Genomic DNA, 24,872 nt, shown 5'->3' with positions numbered 1-24,872 from the left:
GGAAACTTATCAGACATGCAAATTCTCAGGTCCCACCCCAAACCTACTGAATCCAAAACTCTGGGGTAGTATCCAGCACTCTGTTTTAACAAGCTCTCCAGGTTAAATTCAATGCTCTCCCAGGTTTGAGAACCACCACTTAAGTACAATGATTTTTAAAGGTGCTTAAGAAACTGAGATCAATCCCCGTCTCCTGAGATTCAGGATTGGCAGGTCTGCAGTGGGGTCTAGAAGTGTGCATTAACAAGTACTCTAGGAGGTTTTGGTGCAAAGGTTCCATTGGACACATATTGAGAAACAATGATCTAGAACACCACCTCTTAGGCACAATAGCCACTCAATAAATATGCTGATTTATTTGTTGAATTATTAAGACTAAACTGGGAAATAGGCTCCATAAAGAAGAACCAAATTAACTGAGATTAACAAGAGGAAATTAATGACAGACTTTAAATCTTAGAAGACTAGATAAATTTTAGCACTATAATATTTTTGTCACTCCAAGTTAAGCCTTAACTCCCTAACTCAAGAAAATCAGCTCCCTTTCAAGTTTCTTTCAAGGCAAAAAGCAGAAAGTCCTCAGAAAATTCTAAATCAAACAGAATTGCCTTCATATCTACCTCCTTTCTAACACCTTTTCAAATAAACAAGAAGATGGAATAAAATTTCAAATATCTCTAAGGTAGACTTTGCATTTTCGGAAAACAGAATCTTCCTTCCAGCTTATTTACTGCAATTGAGTCCCTAGAAGGCTATGGGCCTAGCATAAGGTGAGAGTGGCCCCAAATATTTGAATTACCTGCTGTTACCAACGAAACTCAGGTTCTACTAAAGAGATCCGTGAGGTTTCTATTGGTCTTTCACCTTGATGGAGGAGAATAAAGGGCAGGCAGTAAGACACCAATATCCACGGAGCTGACCAGCAGTATAGCAGCAGCCTCCTTATGGGTTAGTATAGTTCCTATTGGATCTTTCTCACTTGCATTTCTTATCCCCATCCAAAAAATCTTGTTAAAGACACTCCATGCCAAGCCAATCTTATGCTCTGCTCCCCTATTATGTACTCACCAGCTTAGTGGGGACCATGTTCTCAGTGTCCTATGTTCATTTTTCATTTCTGCCTTTCTCATTTATATATGCTTTCCCTCTTGCTGACCCAAATCCCAGTCAATCTTCTGGATCTAGCACAAACAATCCCAAGTCCAGCCCTTGCTGAACTCCTACAGCACTTGGTCTATAGCACATATTTTACACCTAAATTAGTTTTTACCTTTAATTGCCCATTTCACATTATACTGCCACCTCAGCTGAACTGTAAGATTGCTAGAGCCTAGAAACACTTATTTGCCTGTACTTGGCATATGGGAAAAGCCTACATTTTGGAATCAGACAGAATTCTGGGTTCAATAGTTGAGTACAGTGGACTGAGCCTTATGACTTAGAGGCTAGGATCCCAGGTTCTAGAGCCAGATAGCTTGAGTTCACATCCCAACTCTATCACTTAGCAGCTTTGATCCAGTGTCCCTGTCTGTAAAATTTAGATGATATTAATAGTTCCTATCTCTTGGGAGTACTGTGTGTATTAAGTAAGTTACTGCATGTAAAGTGATGACCTGGTTATTTACTATGTACCAGGTACTTTAAGCGCCTGACATGTATTACATCAAACAATAGTAATAATGATACTCAAACACTTGCTAGCTTTTTTTTTTCAGAGAAAACAACTGACAGTATTTATTGCCACTGATAAAATACAAACTGTCAAGCAGAAATGACAATTTTGGAAAACTTGTATCCACTACTATGAACCTGACAGATTCCCGATACTTAAAGTCGTTCCTGGGGCTTCCCTGGTGGCGCAGTGGTTAAGAATCCGCCTGCCAGTTCAGGGGACACGGGTTCGTGCCCTGGTCCGGGAGGATCCCACATGCCGCGGAGCGGCTGGGCCCGTGAGCCACAACTACCGAGCCTGTACTGCACGTCTGGAGCCTGTGCTCCGCAACGGGAGAGGCTGCGACAGTGAGAGGCCCACGCACCGCGATGAAGAGTGGCCCCCGCTCTGCAACTGGAGAAAGCCCACGCACAGAAGTGAAGACCCAATACAGCCAAAAATAAATAAATAAATAAATAAATTTATTTTTTAAAAAAAGAAAAAGTCGTTCCTGATGACATCAACACTTACTAGCTTTGTAACTTTAAGCTATCTACCACCATTGAGTTGGTTTCCTAATCTATACAATGGCAGTAATCCCTCATACAACTGTGCAAGTAATTATATGACATGGTATATGTAAATATTTGGCTCAAGACCTGGTACACTGGATTAGGAACGCCAAATATAAATTTTTGATTTTTTTTAGCATGTAGTGAGCTTATGTTGCTTTCTGTGGAATTCTATTTGGCACCCCATAAAGAAGAAGGCCAGGTTTAAAGATGAGACTAATCATGCCAACAGGTAACCTCTAGAGGAACTTCACTGGAAACATTATGTGGCAGGTCCTGCTGGAAACTGGAGGAACCCTTCTAAGGGGAGTTTAATTACCCCAGAGCAGGGTCTAGTAACCCTGGCTACAAATCAGAATATCCTGTGGAACTCTTTTAAAGCCACAGTTAGCCAGACCCCATTCGTGAAGATTCTAATACAACAGTTCTGGAGTGGGGTCAAAGGCTCTGTCACTTTAAAACTACTCAGTGATTCTCATGCACAACCAGGCTTGAGAACCACTTCTCAAGACCTAACTATGACATCAAAAGCTTCCAAATCTCTGAGAAACCACAGAACACATGATGGGAGAAGAGGAATTGAGTAGAAAGTTGCTTCACACCACTTGAACAGAAAGTTGCTTCACATCACTTGACTGAAAGGTACTTTGCTTTCCCTCCCGTCAAACTTCAGCTATTTGCCTTGTTTTGCCTTACAGAAGGATTTTTCTCCTGTTCAAGTGACCCTGCCCTTCAGATTCTTGAGAGTCGCTGCTTTAAGAATAAGTTTGGTCTAAAAAGCCTTTAGACTAGGTTTAAGTGTCAAGCTAGCATCAAGGTTGGAATACTCTTGCCAAGTCTAACAAATGGTATTAAACCAAATGGCATCCATTATAGTGTTGGCCTCTCTACATGGGATATTCAGCTATCAATAATTAGGTGAACGATCCCAGGTCACCAATTCTTGAGGCCTATTCCTGAAGCACTCTTTGTTTATTAAGACCAGTCTTTCAGTCCAATCAAACTTCAAATTTTTCTAGGCTGCTGGTTAAAAATAAGGGTTTGAGGTTATCTAAAGACTACATTTAGGTATTAAAGCTCTTTTTCCATTATCTTTAAGAATCTTCATTGTAAAACAACTATACCCCAATAATAATAATAATAAAAAGAAAGAAGAAGAATCTAAGGATATCTATGCAATGTTGGATTATACTGCGCCTTTATATTCAGGGAGCCAATTCACTTCAGAGTAATTGCTCACGGCTCTACTATAACCAATAATATGCATTGTAAGCTTTAAAAAACACCTTGGCTTGTGTTCCTGAAAAGTACCTGAGTTTAAATCCCTAGACTTAATCACCTAAATGCCCTCAGGAAAATCTGACATTTAACAGTCTAGCTCTGTGCCCTTTGTCTATGCCCTAGGCATGATGTAAAGTAGAATTGAAATGGGCTATTCTAGGCACTTTTCTATCCCTACTGCTTATGGCAGTCTGCCTTGATCTTTTTCCCCCTTATCAGACTGTGCTGTCTCTGCTTTGCAGAAATCTCAACTGTAGCTGTTGCCTGGAAACTTGGGAGTCCTTGAAGTGAATGTCTGCGACGCTAAAGACAGCTAGCCATAAGGGAGTGTAGGCCTCCTATTGGTAGTAAAATAAGGCAGATTTGAGACTGTGTATTCTTAGTTCACTTCTAGGAGTCTTCATACGTTAATACCTACAACTTCAGAGATTTCAGATGGGCATTCTCAGATAATTATAAAGTAGCCTGAACTTGAATATGGTAATGTTCATTCTTCCAAATCCCTCTCCCCAAAAGCGTCTATGCTGACCTATCTGACAAGTAGCATCCTTGTCTGGAAAAGAGCTTAATTTAGACAGGTTTGGCAGAGAGATGGAAGGGGGCAGTGCTGAACAGTGAAAGAACCGGCTGCCCCAGCCCTTGCTTTCTCCAGCACTCAAGCTTATGGTGTTAAACTTCACCTTACCCCAGTACTGTGAGTTTTCCAAGGAATCCTACCTGTTTATTTAACACGCTAATGAAGGGCAAAAAAAACTATCTAAAACAAGCTATAGGGCTTCCCTGGTGGCGCAGTGGTTGAGAGTCCACCTGCCGATGCAGGGGACACGGTTTCGTGCCCCGGTCCGGGAAGATCCCACATGCCGCGGAGCGGCTGGGCCCGTGAGCCATGGCTGCTGAGCCTGCGCATCTGGAGCCTGTGCTCCGCAACGGGAGAGGCCACAGCAGTGAGAGGCCCGCGTACTGCAAAAAAAAAATAAAAATAAAACAAGCTATATAACATGTACAAATACTAATTTTTAGTCTTCTGAGGCAGATAAGCAGTGAATTTGTCCTATTATCCTATTATCTAACTGGCTAGGCTATTGTTTAGTTATCCAAAACTTTCATAGGTAAAACTTGAGACATCCATATCTTTCACACTACTCTTTCTCTGAGAACAGAAAATAGACCTATGTCAACATTACTTGATCCTAAACATCAGTATTTTCTTTGCCAACCCATGGCTCCTGCTATTTAGGGCTCATGGAGCTAGAAGTCTTGGAAATATGTCCTTATGACCCAAACCACAGGATGTCAGCCAGCAGGTTACAGTACCACCTGGCTGGTTCACCATCATGTAGAAAGGTGAGTTTTGCTGATAACTCTTAAGTCACTGGAGGGAGAAAACTAAGCTCAGAATATAAAAGGTTAAAGACCCTTTAAAAAAAAAAGAACAGGACTTCCCTGGTGGCGCAGCAGTTAAGAATCTACCTGCCAATGCAGGGGACACAGGTTTGAGCCCTGGTCCAGGAAGATCCCACGTGCCGCAGAGCAACTAGGCCCGTGCGCTATAACTACTGAACATGCACTCTAGAGCCCGCAAGCCACAACTACTGAGCCTGCATGTCACAACTACTGAAGCCCACGTGCCTAGAGCCCGTGCTCCACAGCAAGAGAAGCCACCGCAATGAGAAGCCTGTGCACCACAATAAAGAGTAGCCCCCGCTCACCGCAACTAGAGAAAGTCCAGGCACAGCAACGAAGACCCAAGGCAGCCAAAAATCAATAAAGAAAGAAAGAAATTTAAAAAAAAAAACAAAAACTTCTGAGTATACATAGCACCTGCAAGTTCTTAATGTTGGAACATGGTATGTCTTCAGCATTTCCAGAAAGGAATGGAGGGTAGAATACAGGCAAAACCTAATAGCCATTTAACAAGAACTTCTTCCTTTTAGAAAAATCCAAAGAAAACTAAAAAGATGGCTAACTGCAAATATAATGCTTGTCATGTGGTCCCAATCAAAAGGCTCAAAGAACATGAGGCTAACTGTGTCAATAGAACTGCTATAGATGACGGCAAGTTTTTCATTTGGGGGACAGATAAGTGGAGTCAAGTTCTATTGCCCCCCCCACTCTCCATATTTCATATCTATGGACACCTTAGCCAAATGAGGAATGAAAAACAAAGAGAAGTTTCCACTCTGCTTCTATAACTTCTGGTCTGCTTTATTTCAGAGCCATTTAATCTTCCAAAGATTACTTCTCCAAGTTCAGAACCAAGTGAAAAATTTTCTGACACCGCCAATCAGATTCCTGACCCTGATGTCTGGAATGTAGGTAAGCAAGGGTGAGATAGTGAACACAGTCCTAAGTGAAGGCTTGGACCCTAAGTCCTCTATAGCTAATAAGTACAGAAGCCCTGCAGTAATTAGTCTTAATACTACTCCCACAAAATCCTTCACCAAAGCAATCAAAAGAGTAAATCTCAGAATTTCAGGGCTTCCCTGGTGGCGCAGTGGTTGAGAGTCCACCTGCCAATGCAGGGGACACAGGTTCGTGCCCCGGTCCGGGAAGATCCCACATGCCACAGAGTGACAGGGCCTGTGAGCCATGGCCGCTGGGCCTGCACGTCCGGAGCCTGTGCTCCGCAACGGGAGAGGCCACAACAGTGAGAGGCCTGCATATCGCAAAAAAAAAAAAAGAAAAAAAAATCTCAGAATTTCATCTCTCTCTGGAGAGGCAACCCAGTAAAAAGGAGTCTAATTAAATCTAAATTCACTTATAACAGTGAAAAGATTCTTATCTTACCAATACCCAGCCACTTTCCATAGAAGTAATTTTTTACTTGTAATCTGAAAGGTTAGGATCTATCCTATCTCAAGTGATATCCTTTCTCTAAGATGCAGCATGTTATATTGGAGAATTCACTAGCTTTTCAGTCAGATCTAGGTTCAACTATCTGCTCTGGCCTTAAGGAAAGTTACTTCTCAAACACATCTTCCTCATCCATAAAAGGAATAATATCTACCTCATAAGGTAGATTAATATTAAATAAAGATGTATGTATGTGTTAGAGCAATGCAAGCCCCTTTAACAGATAAAGTCCAAACTGTGTTAATGTCATGATTTAACACAACAGAAGTTCCCTTGTATACAATCCAGTGCAAGTATTTGGTAGGAGTGGTGATTCAAGAATAGAGGCTCTTTGACTTTTGACTGTCACCTCCCACACCTGGCTTCCCAAGCTGCCACAAAAAGAGAATGGAGAAAGTACAGCTACCTCATAACCACCTCAGCCCAGAAGAGAATATTTCTACTCACATCCCATTGGCAAAAACTAGTCACAAGACCATACCTATGTCAGGGAGGCAGGAATGTAGGCCCAGGCAGAGCAGTCACTTCCCAGCAACAGCTATGGAAGGGAGACTCAAATCTCCTGCCAGCTAGCCTTCTCTGCAATAACGTAAAAATGCTTAGTACTTGTGTTACTTCAACCTGATTTCTTTCTTTCTAGATAACACACATCATTTTCCTTCATTTGTCCGTAAGACATTTGCTCCAAAAATGCTGGTTTGTGAAAGGTAAGATAAATCATCCTATAGAAGTTATTGGAATAGAGAGTGGAATACCTTTAATACCTTAGGAGAATGGCCACTAGATCATAGGCATGGCAGATGCCTAAGCTTCAATTACAAATTTTAAAAGAGCTGTATTCATGGGCTCTGAGTGTTTCCATTCCTTTCCTAAGGCTCCACTTAGGACTTTAATCCATCAAGGACTTGATTACACAAGGTTCTCAATTCTGTGTAAGATTTTCAAGGAAAAAAAAACCCCAATTCCTAAAGCTACAAAGGGGAAAGAGCTAGTAATACTATACATGGGCAGGATCCCCAACCACACAAACTTCAAGGGCACAGCCAAGAGCTAGAGGAGCCCTCAGTGGAGTTACCCACTGGATACACAGTGGGGAGGGAAGGTGCAAAGGAACTATATAAAACAGAAGTGAGCACAAAACCAGTAATTCTTACCCTGGCATGTAGTAGCATCAACTATTTTTGTTAAAGTAACTTTAATCTCCTAGAACTGGTTATCTAGACTAATTCTCTAGTTCTGATTTCCAGCTAACTTTCTTCCTTTGGTCATCTTCTACAGCGACTCAAGAGACATTAAAAAAAGAGACTATAGATGATAAACATCCTAACAACCATAAGTCCTGGAGAAAAGGTAGAATAACCTTTTTAACATCACAGTTTTAACATATATTAACATAGGTTTTGTTTTTGTTTTTGCGGTACGCGGGCCTCTCACTGTTGTGGCCTCTCCCGTTGCAGAGCACAGGCTCCGGACGCGCAGGCTCAGCGGCCATGGCTCATGGGCCCAGCCGCTCCGCGGCACGTGGGATCCTCCCGGACTGGGGCACGAACCCGTGTCCCCTGTATCGGCAGGCGGACTCTCAACCACTGCGCCACCAGGGAAGCCCACCCATATTAACATAGTTTTAACTAATATCACTAACATCGTATTCTAAATCGTCAAATATTCCTAGACAAGCTTTTCCTCTTTAAAAATAAACATTTTCAAAAAATAAATAAATAAAAATAAACGTTTTCTATTCAAAGTCCTCCTCCTCTCACAATAGAATGCAGGGAAAGTCCTAATGGCTTTAAATCAGACTGGAGAAAGAGCTGTCTAGAACTCTATTTGAAATGCTGTTAGCACACATCAAGCTTAGGTCTTCCATAAAAACGCTTGCTATCAAAATGACACTGCCTCAATGTTCTCTTTCTATCCTTAGGTCAGAAGAACTGACGGGGAAGTTGTAGATTAAAGAGCCAGCAGATGGAAGATTTATTAAGTCTTTTTTAAAAACTTTGGGGAAATCTTTACTGTCAAGTTTTAGGTAACAACTCTTGTCACTGTTGGCATCTTAATATGTTTTTATTTATTTAAATAAAGAGTATTTTTCCTATGACAAGCTTCATTTGGTTTTTTATTCTTCCTTGTTGTCATATCCTCATTTTTCTTTTTTTTTTATTAGTTTCTGCTTTATAACAAAGTGAATCAGTCATACATATACATCTGTTCCCACATCTCTTCCCTCTTGCGTCTCCCTCCCTCCCACCCTCCCTATCCCACCCCTCCAGGCGGTCACAAAGCACCGAGCTGATCTCCCTGTGCTATGCGGCTGCTTCCCAATATCTATCTACCTTACGTTTGGTAGTGTATACATGTCCATGCCTCGCTTTTGCTTTGTCACAGCTTACCTTTCCCCCTCCCCATATCCTCAAGTCCATTCTCAGTAGGTCTGTGTCTTTATTCCTGTTTTACCCCTAGGTTCTTCATGACATTTTTTTTCTTAAATTCCATATATATGTGTTAGCATACGGTATTTGTCTTTCTCTTTCTGACTTACTTCACTCTGTATGACAGACTCTAGGTCTATCCACCTCATTACAAATAGCTCAGTTTCATTTCTTTTTATGGCTGAGTAATATTTCATTGTATATATGTGCCACATCTTCTTTATCCATTCATCCGATGATGGACACTTAGGTTGTTTCCATCTCCGGGCTATTGTGAATAGAGCTGCAATGAACATTTTGGTACATGTCTCTTTTTGAATTATGGTTTTCTCAGGGTATATGCATAGTGGTGGGATTGCTGGGTCATATGGTAGTTCTATTTTTAGTTTTTTAAGGAACGTCCATACTGTTCTCCATAGCGGCTGTACCAATTCACGTTCCCACCAGCAGTGCAAGAGTGTTCCCTTTTCTCCACACCCTCTCCAGCATTTATTGTTTCTAGATTTCTTGATGATGGCCATTCTGACTGGTGTGAGATGATATCTCATTGTAGTTTTGATTTGCATTTCTCTAATGATTAATGATGTTGAGCATTCTTTCATGTGTTTGTTGGCAGTCTGTATATCTTCTTTGGAGAAATGCCTATTTAAGTCTTCTGCCCATTTTTGGATTGGGCTGTTTGTTTTTTTGCTATTGAGATGCATGAGCTGCTTATAAATTTTGGAGATTAATCCTTTGTCAGTTGCTTCATTTGCAAATATCTTCTCCCATTCTGAGGGTTGTCTTTTGGTCTTGTTTATGGTTTCCTTTGCTGTGCAAAAGCTTTGAAGTTTCATTAGGTCCCATTTGTTTATCTTTGTTTTTATTTCCATTTCTCTAGGAGGTGGGTCCAAAAGGATCTTGCTGTGATTTATGTCATAGAGTGTTCTGCCTATGTTTTCCTCTAAGAGTTTGATAGTTTCTGGCCTTACATTTAGGTCTTTAATCCATTTTGAGCTTATTTTTGTGTATGGTGTTAGGGAATGATCTAATCTCATACTTTTACATGTCCCTGTCCAGTTTTCCCACCACCACTTATTGAAGAGGCTCTCCTTTCTCCACTGTACATTCCTGCCTCCTTTAACAAAGATAAGTTGACCATATGTGCGTGGGTTTATCTCTGGGCTTTCTATCCTGTTCCATTGATCTACCTTTCTGTTTTTGTGCCAGTACCACACTGTCTTGATTACTGTAGCTTTGTAGTATAGTCTGAAGTCAGGGAGCCTGATTCCTCCAGCTCCGTTTTTCATTCTCAAGATTGCTTTGGCTATTCGGGGTCTTTTGTTTTTCCAAACAAATTTTGAAATTTTTTGTTCTAGTTCTGTGAAAAATGCCAGTGGTAGTTTGATAGGGATTGCATTGAATCTGTAGATTGCTTTGGGTAGTAGAGTCATTTTCACAATATTGATTCTTCCAATCCAGGAGCATGGTATATCTCTCCATCTATTTGTATCATCTTTAATTTCTTTCATCAGTGTCTTATAATTTTCTGCATACAGGTCTTTTGTCTCCTTAGGTAGGTTTATTCCTAGATATTTTATTCTTTTTGTTGCAATGGTAAATGGGAGTGTTTTCTTGATTTCACTTTCAGATTTTTCATCATTAGTGTACAGGAATGCCAGAGATTTCTGTGCATTAATTTTGTATCCTGCTACTTTACCAAATTCATTGATTAGCTCTAGTAGCTTTCTGGTAGCATCTTTAGGATTCTCTATGTATAGTATCATGTCATCTGCAAACAGTGAAAGCTTTACTTCTTCCTTTCCAATTTGGATTCCTTTTATTTCCTTTTCTTCTCTGATTGCTGTGGCTAAAACTTCCAAAACTAAGTTGAATAAGAGTGGTGAGAGTGGGCAGCCTTGTCTTGTTCCTGATCTTAGTGGAAATGGTTTCAGTTTTTCACCATTGAGGACAATGTTGGCTGTGGGTTTGTCATATATGGCCTTTATTATGTTGAGGAAAGTTCCCTCTATGCCTACTTTCTGCAGGGTTTTTATCATAAATGGGTGTTGAATTTTGTCGGAAGCTTTCTCTGCATCTATTGAGATGATCATATGGTTTTTCTTCTTCAATTTGTTAATATGGTGTATCACATTGATTGATTTGCATATATTGAAGAATCCTTGCATTCCTGGGATAAACCCCACTTGATCATGCTGTACGATCCTTTTAATGTGCTGTTGGATTCTGTTTGCTAGTATTTTGTTGAGGATTTTTGCATCTATGTTCATCAGTGATATTGGCCTGTAGTTTTCTTTCTTTGTGACATCCTTGCCTGGTTTTGGTATCAAGGTGATGGTAGCCTCGTAGAATGAGTTTGGGAGTGCTCCTCCCTCTGCTATATTTTGGAAGAGTTTGAGAAGGATAGGTGTTAGCTCTTCTCTAAATGTTTGATAGAATTCCCCTGTGAAGCCATCTGGTCCTGGGCTTTTGTTTGTTGGAAGATTTTTAACCACAGTTTCAATTTCAGTGCTTGTGATTGGTCTATTCATATTTTCTATTTCTTCCTGATTCAGTCTTGGCAGGTTGTGCATTTCTAAGAATTTGTCCATTTCTTCCAGGTTGTCCATTTTATTGGCATAGAGTTGCTTGTAGTAATCTCTCATGATCTTTTGTATTTCTGCAGTGTCAGTTGTTACTTCTCCTTTTTCATTTCTAATTCTATTGATTTGAGTCTTCTCCCTTTTTTTCTTGATGAGTCTGGCTAATGGTTTGTCAATTTTGTTCATCTTCTCAAAGAACCAGCTTTTAGTTTTATTGCTCTTTGCTATGGTTTCCTTCATTTCTTTTTCATTTATTTCTGATCTGATCTTTATGATTTCTTTCCTTCTGCTAACTTTGGGGGGTTTTTGTTCTTCTTTCTCTAATAGCTTTAGGTGCAGGGTCAGGTTGTTTACTCGAAATGTTTCCTGTTTCTTAAGGTGGGATTGTATTGCTATAAACTTCCCCCTTAGAACTGCTTTTGCTGCGTCCCATAGGTTTTGGGTCGTCGTGTCTCCATTGTCATTTGTTTCTAGGTATTTTTTAATTTCCTCTTTGATTTCTTCAGTGAACACTTCGTTATTGAGTAGTGTATTGTTTAGCCTCCATGTGTTTGTATTTTTTACAGATCTTTTCCTGCAATTGATGTCTAATCTCATAGCATTGTGGTCAGAAAAGATACTTGATACAATTTCAATTTTCTTAAATTTACCAAGGCTTGATTTGTGACCCAAGGTATGATCTATCCTGGAGAATGTTCCATGAGCACTTGAGAAAAATGTGTATTCTGTTCTTTTTGGATGGAACGTCCTATAAATATCAGTTAAGTCCATCTTGTTTAATGTATCATTTAAAGTTTGTGTTTCCTTATTTATTTTCATTTTGGATGATCTGTCCATTGGTGAAAGTGGGGTGTTAAAGTCCCCTACTATGAGTGTGTTACTGTCGATTTCCCCTTTTAGGGCTGTTAGTATTTGCCTTATGTATTGAGGTGCTCCAATGTTGGGTGCATAAATATTTACAATTGTTATATCTTCTTCTTGGATTGATCCCTTTATCATTATGTAGTGTCCTTCTTTGTCTCTTCTAATAGTCTTTATTTTAAAGTCTATTTTGTCTGATATAAGAACTGCTACTCCAGCTTTCTTTTGATTTCCATTTGCATGGAATATCTTTTTCCATCCCCTTACTTTCAATCTGTATGTGTCTCTAGGTCTGAAGTGGGTCTCTTGTAGACAGCATATATATGGGTCTTGTTTTTGTATCCATTCAGCCAATCTGTGTCTTTTGGTGGGAGCATTTAGTCCATTTACATTTAAGGTAATTATTGATATGTATGTTCCTATTCCCATTTCCTTAATTGCTTTGGGTTCGTTATTGTAGGTATTTTCCTTCTGTTGTGTTTCTTGCCTAGAGAAGTTCCTTTACCATTTGTTGTAAAGCTGGTTTGGTGGTGCTGAACTCTCTCAGCTTTTGCTTGTCTGTAAACGTTTTAATTTCTCCATCAAATCTGAATGAGATCCTTGCTGGGTAGAGTAGTCTTGGTTGCAGGTTTTTCTCCTTCATCACTTTAATTATGTCCTGCCACTCCCTTCTGGCTTGTAGGGTTTCTGCTGAGAGATCAGCTGTTAACCTGATGGGAATTCCCTTGTGTGTTATTTGTTGTTTTTCCCTTGCTGCTTTTAATATGATTTCTTTGTGTTTAATTTTTCACAGTTTGATTAATACGTGTCTTGGCGTATTTCTCCTTGGATTTATTCTGTATGGGACTCTCTGTGCCTCCTGGACTTGATTAACTATTTCCTTTCCCATATTAGGGAAGTTTTCAACTATAATCTCTTCAAATATTTTCTCAGTCCCTTTCTTTTTCTCTTCTTCTTCTGGAACCCCTATAATTCGAATGCTGGTGCATTTAATGTTGTCCCAGAGGTCTCTGAGACTGTCCTCTGTTCTTTTCATTCCTTTTTCTTTATTTTGCTCTGCACCAGCTATTTCCACTATTTTATCTTCCACCTCACTTATCCGTTCTTCTGCCTCAGTTATTCTGCTATTGATCCCATCTAGAGTATTTTTCATTTCATTTATTGTGTTTTTAATTGATGCTTGATTCATCTTTAGTTCTTCTAGGTCCTTGTTAACTGTTTCTTGCATTTTGTCTATTCTATTTCCAAGATTTTGGATCTTGGAAATAGAATCTTGGATCATCTTTACTATCATTATTCTGAATTCTTTTTCAGGTAGACTCCCTATTACCTCTTCATTTGTTAGGTCTGGTAGGTTTTTATCTTGCTCCTTCACCTGCTGTGTGTTTTTCTGTCTTCTCATTTTGCTTATCTTACTGTGTTTGGGGTCTCCTTTTTGCAGGCTGCAGGTTCGTAGTTCCCCTTGTTTTTGGTGTCTGTCCCCAGTGGCTAAGGTTGTTTCAGTAGGTTGTGTAGGCTTCCTGGTGGGGGGGACTAGTGTCTGTGTTCTGGTGGTTGTGGCTCGATCTTGTCTTTCTGGTGGACAGGTCCACGTCTGGTGGTGTGTTTTGGGGTGCCTGTGGCCTTATTATGTTTTTAGGCAGCCTCTCTGCTAATGGGTGGGGTTCTGTTCCTGTCTTGCTGGTTGCTTGGCATAGGGTGACCAGCACTGTAGCTTGCTGGTCGTTGACTGAAGCTGGGTGCTGGTGTTGAGATGGAGATCTCTGGGAGATTTTCGCTGCTTGATATTATGTGGAGCTGGGAGGTGTCTTGTGGACCCGTGTCCTGAAGTTGGCTCTCCCACTTCAGAGGCACAGCACTGACTCCTGGCTGCAGCACCAAGAGCCTTTCATCTACCCGGCTCAGAAAAAAAGGGAGAAAAAGTAGAAAGAAAGAATTAGTAGAAGAAAGAAATAGAGAGAGAAAGAAAGGAAGAAGGAAAGGAAGGAAGGAAGAAAGAAAGAACGAAAGGAGGGAGGGAGGGAGGGAGGAAAGAAAAAGAAAGAGTGAAAGAAAGAAGGGAGGGAGGGAGGGAGGAAGTAAAGAAAAAGAAAGGTGAAAGAAAGAAGGGAGGGAGGGAGGAAGGAAGGAAAGAAAGAAAGAAAGGAAAAAAGAAAAAAGAAAGAAACGAAAAAAGAAAAAGGAAAGAAAGACAGGGAGGGAGGGAGGAAGGAAAGAAAGAGAGAAAGAAAGAAAGGAGGGGCGGAGGGAGGGAGGGAGGAAGGGAAGGTGGGAAAAAAGAAAGAGCAGGTAAAGTAAAATAGAATAAAATATAAAATATAGTAGCGTTATTAAAATTAAAAAGTAATTATTGAAAAAAAATGGACAGATAGAACCCTGGGACATATGGTGGAATCAAAGCTATACAGAGAAAATCTCACACAGAAGCATACATATACACATTCACAAAAAGAGAACAGGGGAAAAAAATCGAAAATCTTGCTCTCAAAGTCCACCTCCTCAATTTGGGATAATTCGTTGTAAAAAGAGGAAAAGGGGAAAAAGTCTTAAATCTTGTCCTCAAAGTCCACTTCCTCAATTTGGGATGATTCGCTGTCCATTCATGCACTCCACAGGCACAGGGCACATCAAGTGGACCGTGGAGCTTTAATCCGCTGCCTCCGAGGCTGCACAGAGAGATTTCCCTGTCTCTTCTCTGCTCTCACAGCTCCCGGGTCTCAGCCTTGGACCTGGCCCCGCCTCTGCGCGTAGGTCGCCGGAGGGCGTCCGTTCTTCGCTCAGACAGGACGGGTTTAAAGGAGCCGCTGATTCGGGGGCTCTGGCTCACTCAGGCAGAGGGGAGGGAGGGGCACGCAGTGCGGGGCGGGCCTGCGGCGGCAGAGGCCGGCGTGACGTTGCACCAGCCCGAGGCGCTCCGTGCGCTTTCCTGGGGAAGCCGTCCCTGGGTCCCGGGACCCCGGCAGTGGCGGGCTGCACAGGCTCCCCGGAAGGCGGGGTGGACAGTGACCTGCGCTCGCACACAGGCCTTGTGGCGGCGGCAGCAGCAGCCCCAGCGTCCCACGCCTGTCTCCGGGGTCCGCGCCTTCAGCCGCGGCTCGCGCCCGTCTCTGGAGCTTCTTTAAGCAGCGCTCTTAATGCCCTCTCCTCGCGCACCAGGAAACCAAAGGGAAGAAAAAGTCTCTTGCCTCTTCGGCAGCTCCAGACTTTTTCCCGGACTCCCTCCGGGCTAGCCGTGGTGCACTAACCCCTTCAGGCTCTCTTCCTGCCGCCAGCCCCAGTCCTCTCCCTGCGCTCCAACTGAAACCCGATACCCGAGCCTCAGCTCCCAGCCCCACCCGCCCCGGAGGCTGAGCAGACCTGCCTCTCGGGCTGGTGTGTGCCTGAGGGCACCGATCCTCTGTGCGGGAATCTCTCCGCCTTGCCCTCCGCACCCCTGTTGCTGTGCTCTCCTCGGCTACTCCGAAACTTTCCCCCTCCGCCACCCGCAGTCTCCGCCCGCGAAGGGGCTTCTAGTGTGTGGAAACCTTTCCTCCTTCACGGCTCCCTCCCACTGGTGCAGGTCCCGTCCCTATCCTTTTGTCTCCGTTTATTCTTTTTTCTTTTGCCCTACCCAGGTATGTGGGGAGTTTCTTGCCTTTTGGGGGCTCTGAGGTCTTCTGTCAGCGTTCAGTAGGTGTTCTGTAGGAGTTGTTCCAGGTGTAGATGAATTTCTGATGTATCTGTGGGGAGGAAGGTGATCTCCGCGTCTTACTCTTCCGCCATCTTCCTCCCTGTCAGCCATATCCTCATTTTTCAACCAAAGGGCTGGAGGGCTGATTTGCCTATTTCTCTTTGTAGGGGAAATACAGTCACCATGTGGTCCATAATGCTATTCCTTAGTTAGGTTCTTTATCCCCCCACCTTTTTCTCCTACCTCCAAGCCATTTACTATATGACCACCATATCAACCTTCTTCAATCAATTCTCCATACGAATCTTCCATGCTTAAAGGATATAGTTTTTATGACAAGCTGAGTTTGAAACATGGCTCCAAATCTACCTTCCTAACTCTGAAGAAGTCAGTATACACCCATGTTAAATATGTTTTTTCTTTTTCACTCGGTTCATTTTACAATGTCACTCCTTGCCCTTCAACTATTCAGATCCCTGTTCTAGCTTTTTTTAAGTCCAATTCTTAATCCTCACCTCATTTAAACCTTCCCTGTCTCCGGCCTCAACCAAACCACGAACCTTCGGGAAGGAAGGCAGAAGCACATACTGCTTTATATTTGCTACCTCATTAGCCTAGTGCTGTGCATCTAGGAGATATTCAAATACTTGGTGCTTAAACTGAACCAAGACCCAATTTAAAACAGGTCAAAATTAGTTCCTCTTAAACTGTAATTTTTTATTGCAGCTAGCTAATCCTTTTAAAATAATGAGTTTGGGGTTTTGCTAGTTTACTGACTAGTCCAGGTATATTTAGACTTAAAGAAGTTTTAGTCAAATGAATATTTTCTGCCCTTAGGAGTCCTATCCCTACCTAAGTATTTTCTAGATCCTTTTCAAATGATCTTTTTTTTTTCTTCCGCTAAAATAGAAGGGAGAACACTAGACACTTTTAGCATCTAGCACATTCCAGTATATTTGGTACAAAGTGGAGGGGGTAGGGGGCTACTGACTTTCTCACTTAGCTTTACAGAATATAAACAAGATTTACTTTTATCTCTTGACTAAGACCTTACACATATTTTGAATTTTTTAAATTATACTTTGGTATATTAACACCAGACTATATAAAAACAAAAGGTTGTTTCCCAGGAAAACTGGCCCTAAAATATAAAACTGTCTTCCTTTATCATATTTTAGCTATATGGAATCTTCCCCTAAAAGAGCATGCAGTCTTACCTGGGGGACCATATAATTTTTCCTCCAAACCAGGATACTCTTGAGCTTGAAAGGGGGAATAATATTTATTCTGGGATAACAGACAGACAAACCGAGTCAACTACCCTAATAAGTCATCACTTATTAGGCAGTTGTATCATTCAAAACATGGGTGCCAGATTTACTCAAATCCTGCTTTAAGAGGTTTTGAGTCCCTTGGAAAAAGGCACAATAGAATCACTTATTTGGGTTTCTAACATAACATTTGGTCAAAGCTTCAAAAAGACCAAATTAACTTATGGAAAAATACTTTTTAAAAAAAGCAAAGTTTAAAAATAATTGCCTCAAAGCTTGCCTAGATTCCCTCAAGTCCTAACTATTCCCCCAGGCTCCCATAACAGGTGGCTTATGTCTCCTTTTAACCTCCTTTCATTCTGATTTATTACTATTAAACTATAATACGCTTTAGGAGAGGCATAATCTTACTATGTACTAGTCCTATGCCCATACAAAATCAAAGCTGCTGAATGTGGAGAATCTATACTTTATACCCATGGTGTAGTAAAAAGAGATTCAGTACTCTGGGCTAAATATTTATACTGAAAAAAAATCAACCTTTCAAAACCCTTGGTAATCAGGTTCACTCATCTTCACAGAAAAGTTCTATCAAGGTGATTTAAATTATGTTTGTGTAACAGTAATAAGACTTTCTGGCTATAAAGTTTCGTCCCTAAAATCAGGTTTTAGGGTTCCTACTCTTACATTCACAGGATGAACTATGGGGAAAAAGTTGTTAAGGCCCATTACTCATGTCGTAGATACGTACCAAAACATATCTCATTGGTTCCGCATCTTTTATCCTTTTTTGGTCCATACTTTATGGGCCTTTTTGTTCAGGCTTTCCAAGCAGCTGTGGTATAAAAAAGGGAAAGAAAACAACCTCAAACATTTTAGTCTCTTCTTCTCACGTATTCTCTTACAAGACAGATGATGTCTTACAGTTGCTGCAGCCCCTGACAAAATATACCTGTGCTCTCAAGTCAAATAATCAAGTATCTACTAAGTTTGGGACACTATGTTAAGAACTATAGTAGGGGCTTCTCTGGTGGCACAGTGGTTAAGAATCCACCTGCCAACGCAGGGGACACGGGTTTGAGCCCTGGTCCAGGAAGATCCCACATGCCGCGGAGCAACTAAGCCTGTGTGCCACAACTACTGAGCCTGCGAGTCACAACTACTGAGCCCACGTGCCACAACTACTGAAGCCTGCACACCTAGAGGCTGTGCTCCACAACAAGAGAAGCCACCACAATGAGAAGCCCCTGCTCGCCACAACTAGAGAAAGCCTGCGTGCAGCAACAAAGACCCAATGCAGCCAAAAATAAATAAATTTATTTTAAAAAAAAGAACTATAGTGGCCTTGGTCCATTATAAGGGAACAATGTTGACAACTATAGTTAATATAAGGCAAATGTTCTCAAACTTCAGTGGATATCAAAATCACTTGGAGGGCTTATTAAAACAAAGATTGTAGGGCATCTCACCCCTGAATTTCTGATTCAGTAGTAAGGCCCAAGAATCTGCATTTTTCTCATGTTCCCAAGTGATGCTGATGCTGCTGGTCTGGAGATCACACTCTGAGAACAACTGGTAATGACACGCAGTTTAAGTGCTAGGAGGAAAGGAGGTTATAAGAAAACATAAGAACTTAATCCTAGGCGGAGGTTAGGAGAAGGCTTCAAAAAGAAAATGACCCTTGGGTTTAAACATTTGACATTCCTTAAAATAACATCAGAAGAATAGTATTATTGGGATTTTAGAACTGTTCCATACAAGACTAGCCCTTTACACAATTTTTAGAAGGTAAAATTTCCTTAGCGTAATTCTGCCATTCTACCATCTTTTCAACAAATGTTTAAGAAGTTTCCATTTTCTTACCTATCTATTCATTAAGCCTTGCCAAAGCAATACTAACAATGGTTTGCAAACTTGGACTTACAATTTACATCTTAGATGCCAGCATCAGAAAGGGCATGAGGGGCTATTTGTTGCTGAGTCCCAGGGAAAGAAATTACCTAGAAGTCAAGGAAAAACACAGAGAACAGATTGCTTGAGTACACTGGCAACTATTACAGGCAATGTGGATTACACAGCTATATAATATTTACATATTAGGACACAGAATGAATTTAAAGACAAAAATTAAAAAGTCACTACTGGTTTTTCATTTATCCTGTATCATCCTGTGTTTGTAGAGGGGGTTGCTGGCTATTCTTGGCAAACTCCCGTTAATGACCCTTTTTTAAACATAAATTTATTTTCAATGGCTCCCTGGTGGGAACACCTCTCCCTGCTATTTTGCCTGAAAAATTGTAACCAGCCCCAACTTCTCAGCCTCCTCTACAGCAATACTTCCCATTCTAACCTCACCAATAAGAACATCTATTATGTTCCCCCATAGATCTCTTTTTGAAATATTTTGCAACTGCATTTATTGAATAATTTTCCTATTTTAAGTTATACACTTAACAACCAATCAGAAATCATAATTAGATGAGGGAACCAGGACTTAGTTGATAAAATTTAAGCCAAAAACAAAGAAATTTAATGTTTTAGTCTTCTGATGGGCAAAAGTTTAAGTTTTATCAGGCTTTCTGAAACACTGAAAATCTCTAAAGAATCTGAAAGACTACTGGGATTCCTTCAGTCCTAAAAACTGAGAAAACTCATCTTCTAACAAAGTTGGGGTATTTTTTCAGTCATTAGCATACAGATATGTCTCTTTACTCAATAGTTTAGTCTTTATTTTTAACTAATAACTCTAAAAATATAATTTATAATTTAGGGATAAATGCAAGCATATCCAGAGATAGAACCAGCAAAGATCAGATTCAGTTTAGGGTATTAATCCCAACTAGCTCCTAGAATGACCCTGTGTAATTGCCTTGGCCTCTCTTTTTTTTTTTTTTTTTCCTTTTCAAATACATTCAACCTGGCTGGAAAATCAGTCTGAAAGAAAGCTCAGCAGGGATATCAGATAAAGCAGGAACTTTCTGGGTTGGAAAGGAATGAACAAAGCATTTAAGAATAGAAAGAATAGATGTGTGATGCATTTTTATTTTAATATCTCCACCACTGAAAGACAGGTTTGGTTCTTTTGTTTGTTTGTTTGAAAGTCAGTGGGCTCATTCACTGGTGCTAAATGGAACAGCTTTAGCTTTACCAGTTGAGGATCCTGTCACCCTGACAAGGCATTACTGAATGCACTGAAGCCTGACTTTGGATTCTGGTTTGGTACCCACTCCCTGTCCTCTCAAGCTCTTAGCTCTTTCTTCCCCAGAAATTTCAACCTGCAGGTATCTGAATGTAAAGTTCGGATGGGTCACAGAAACAGTGTCAACAATTTCACCAGATTACCTCAATTTAAAGCCTGAAAAATCGGGCTTCCCTGGTGGCACAGTGATTAAGAATCCGCCTGCCAGTGCAGGGGACACGGGTTCGAGCCCTGGTCCAGGAAGATCCCACATGCCGTGGGGCAACTAAGCCCTTGAGCCACAACTACTGAGCCTGCGCCCTAGAGCCCGCGAGCCACAACTACCGAAGTCCATGCACCTAGAGCCTGTGCTCCGCAACAAGAGAAGCCACTGCAATCAGAAGCCCTCGCACTGCAACAAAGAGCAGCCCACCACTTGCCGCAACTAGAGAAAGCCCGCGTGCGGCAATGAAGACCCAATGCAGCCCAAAAAAAATGAATAATAAATAAAGCCTGAAAAATCACATTTCATTTCAAGTCACAGTGGCCCCACTAATTCTGCATGAATAATGTTGTGATAAATCCAGAGGTTTAAGGTTTAGGATTTCGTAAAGATTACGTTAAGATACTCCTAACAATCTGAAACTGATGTGCCAAAACAGCAGCTTTTTCTAAAATGCTTTGTGCTAAGCTTGTAAGGAAGCTTTCATTCTTAGCAATCATCTTTCAAGAAGCACTTTAACAGCTTGCTCCTCCTTCACAGGAATCATCTAGGCCACCCAGGTGAAGAATAGCTTTTGTAAGTTCAAAACAGTGCCTAGGTCAGTGGTTCTCAACCCTGACTGCACGTTAGATCATCTGGGTAGATTTTTAAAAATAACTATGCCCAACCCTTTAATTGGTCTGGGAGGGGAACGTGGCACAATATGTTTTAAAAGCTCCCCAGATGATTCTAATGTGCAGGCAAGATTAAGAACGAGTAGCCGGGCTTCCCTGGTGGTGCAGTGGTTAACAATCCGCCTGCCAATGCAGGGGACGTGGGTTAGAGCCCTGGACTGGGAAGATCCCACATGCCGTGGAGTAACTAAGCCTGTGTGCCACAACTACTGAGCCTGTACTCTAGAGCCCACGTGCCACAACGACTGAAACCCTCGTGCCTAGAGCCCGTGCTCCACAACAAGAGAAGCCACCGCAATGACGAAGGCCACGCACCGCAACGAAGAGTATCCCCTGCCTGACGCAACTAAAGCCCGCGTGCAGCAATGAAGACCCAATGCAGCCAAAAATAAATAAATAAATAAATTTATTTTTAAACAAAACAAAACAGTAGCCTGCAACAAGAATGAACCAAAGGCTGTGAAGCACACTCTAGTCAGCCCAAGGGATGATAATTAAACAAAAAACAGGACTTCCCTGATGGTCCAGTGGTCAAGACTCCACGTTTCCAGTGCAGGGTGCTTGGGTTCCATACCTGAACAGGAAACTAAGATCCTGAAAGCCACGTGGTGTGGACAAAAAAACCAAAAAAAACCCGAAAACAATGTTTACATATTATTCATGTAAAGATAAAATGTCCCACGACCCTTTTCACTGAAGCCACATTAAGTTCGTGCTGTCAGGATAAGTTCTCCTAAATCATATTTAGGCTCCAGAAACCACTGAAATGTTCTAAAGCCCACAATATTTCAGCACCCAGACTGAGCTCCCAGACTGCCTACCTTGGGCAATACAAAAATTTGTCATATCACATCTTTTACTTCTTGGTTTTGAAAACTATTATTACCAGATCTACCTGTAGTGTCAATCTCTTCCTTTTTCTGTCTAATCTTCAAAGGCCACATGTCCTTTTTCTCAAAGCCTTCCCCAGGTGACTCTGGGTCCCACTGATTTCCTCCTAATATGAATTTACAGTCTCAACAATTTTTTTGGCATCTGTTACACTACCATTTAACCTTTCACTTTGGGGCCTATTTTCCTAGCACCTTGGAGACAACCACCGCTTGAAACTTTTTTTTTTTTTTTTTTTTGGGGGTATCAGTTTCCAGAACAAAGGCTCACAATATATGTTTCGTTTTCCACTATCAAATTATAAGTTTCTGGCCCTTTTTACCTCGAGCTCTCTCCTCAACTCTAAAACTCGCTTTAATCTGACTAGGGCATCCATCCTACCACGCAATCTCAGATAAACCATTATCAACTTTTGAATTTTGAAATTCTACCTACAACACGTGCTACACAAAAACAACTAGATTCCTGTCCTTGGTGATTCGTTTTGGGGGGTTGGGGTGGGGGGGAAAGGGGCCTCTTGTGTCTGCTTATCTCCTTTTCAATTTTCCCCTTCCTTCCAGTCAAAATCTAAATTATCTTTCTCTCTGGACAACGTCCACAAACAAGGCTTCGTTCTCACCAGTACCCATCGATCGACCCCTAACGAGTCCCTCCCCTCCTCGAGCGCCCATGTCTCAGTACTCGTTCTCCTTTCTAAGACGGCCACCCCAGAGCCCGGCAGGGCAGCGCGAGTTCCACCCACGCAAGGCCACGGTCATTCCGGGGGCCAGAGGACAACGGCCCGAGGTGGGGGGCAGGGGTGAGAGAGCCAAGAAGGCCCTCTGCACAGCCCACGCCTCGCTCGGTCAGAGCCCAGCCTCCGTCACCGGAAGTGGGAGCCCCACCCCCTAACGTCAGGGGCCGGAAGTGAGCGTTGCTGGGCGTGGGTGTGGGGTGAAGGCGAGTGTGAACAGAGCGTGACTCGGCGGAGGTAGGAATGACGCGCGGGCCCCGGCTTGGGGCTTCCAAAGACCTCACCTTTAGTGGGCTGGGATACCTTCACTTTCTAGTATCTTCCCTTTTTCTGCCCAGAGCTTTTGGCCTCGTGGGTTCTCAGCGCGGCTGTTTTGGCAACCTGTGGTGCCGCCGCTGCTTCGTCCCCTCGAGGTCCTCCCTAGCTCCTGTGTCTCCATTCTTTTAAGTTAACCATCTTCCCCACCTTCTCCTATTTAGTCCCATTGTTTAAATCGACTCTGTTTTGTTTAAAGGAAGAAAAATGATGGTTTTACCGAGACCCCAGCTCGGTTAAGAGTGTAACCACTTGCTTCAGGCCGCAACCAGCCCCCAAGCTTGACTGCTGAGTGTCATTTGTCCATTACACCGCTGTCTAGTACTAGGGAAAACGTAGAAGACTCACTTGTTGGGCTTCCCTGGTGGCGCAGTGGTTGAGAGTCCGCCTGCTGATGCAGGGGACACGGGTTCGTGCCCCGGTCCGGGAAGATCTCACATGCCGCGGAGCGGCTGGGCCCGTGGGCCATGGCTGCTGAGCCTACGCGTCCGGAGCCTGTGCTCCGCAACGGGAGAGGCCACAACAGTGAGAGGCCCGCGTACCGCAAAAAAAAAAAAAAGGAATGTCAGAATTTCTTAATCCAGACATGAAAAATATTTTTTATGACAGTTTCACCGATGATTGTCATTTACAAATGAGCTCTGCAGCAAATTACTAAACGAGTTCCAGCTGATCACTTGTATTTCCTATCATAGGTTCCAAGGCTGCTTATGTCATAGAATGGGGGGAAGGGGTGTGGAATTGTATGAGGCGGCAAAGGAGAGCTGGCTCTAGAGGCAATAGATGTAAACCTAGCCAGTTTTCAGAAGTTTCCTATGGAGATGGTTTTATATAAATTTAGTCTTTTCCATAATGATAAGTTTATTTAATCACAGAGCTCAATAGGGGGGAATCTCAGGTGGAAGAGGACTGAAACTAAAAAAATTTGTCTTTTAATCTTCCACATTTCTGTTACAGACGTGTTCTTTTGTGACTGTCAACTATAAAATGGACAGTTCTCGAGTCCTAACATTCAGAACTTTTTCCTCAATGCATAGAGGGAATGAGTATTAACTGGAGAGATTTAAATAACCAAGCCTATCCATTTTAGCATAGGAGATTTGGGGAGGGGAGTAAAGCGTCACTGGAAAAATTATGGTACGTCCTAATCATGTTTAAGAAGTCATAGAAATAGTAAACTAGAATGTCTCTGGACATATTGGATGGATTGAGTGTATAGTCTGACACAGGCTTCCAGCATCCCCAGGTCCCCCGGGGGAGAAGCAAGACTGGCAGCCTGCCCATCCTGAACTTTTGAGGACTTGAGAGGAGAGCTTTAAAATAGTACCCTTTTCCTTTGTTTATCCTGAAGTTTAAATAACAGTATTCTTGTGGGCTTGACTTGCCCCCTCTAATGTTAAATAGCATCAAACCCTAATAGATGGTAAACAGTGACAGGGTGTTGTAATGGCACTTAAAATAGACTGACATCTTATCACCTGAATACAGTTTAAGTTAGTAGTCATATTTGGTTTTTCTTAACTGTGAGCCCTAGAATTTATTCCAAGAGTGTGAGTTGGGCAATGATGTTAAAATGGTTCAGAGTAGTAAAGAATGCCTTCAAGGGGAGAAACTTATTGAGGGGGAGGGAGGTGCTATAAGGGTTTTTTATATTGAACTTGGGTGACTTCAATTCTAGTTTGAATCCA

General features: G+C 41.9%; 1 protein-coding gene across 1 annotated transcript; it reads left to right on the top strand.

The window, feature by feature from the left end:
• Positions 1–4,746: 4,746 nt before the first annotated feature.
• LOC307060437 (gametocyte-specific factor 1-like) lies at positions 4,747–23,027 on the top strand (the record flags this gene model as incomplete). The annotated part of the gene is made up of 5 exons (XM_079714948.1): positions 4,747–4,848; positions 5,439–5,559; positions 5,719–5,820; positions 6,998–7,064; positions 22,835–23,027. The coding sequence occupies 5 exons, from the start codon at positions 4,747–4,749 to the stop codon at positions 23,025–23,027; spliced, it is 585 nt and encodes a 194-aa protein (XP_079571074.1).
• Between the last annotated feature and the right edge of the window lie 1,845 nt (positions 23,028–24,872).

Source organism: Hyperoodon ampullatus (assembly GCF_949752795.1).
Source record: "Hyperoodon ampullatus genome assembly, chromosome: 11".
Taxonomy (NCBI): Eukaryota; Metazoa; Chordata; class Mammalia; order Artiodactyla; family Ziphiidae; genus Hyperoodon; species Hyperoodon ampullatus.
This window is presented reverse-complemented; position numbering and strand designations above follow the sequence as displayed.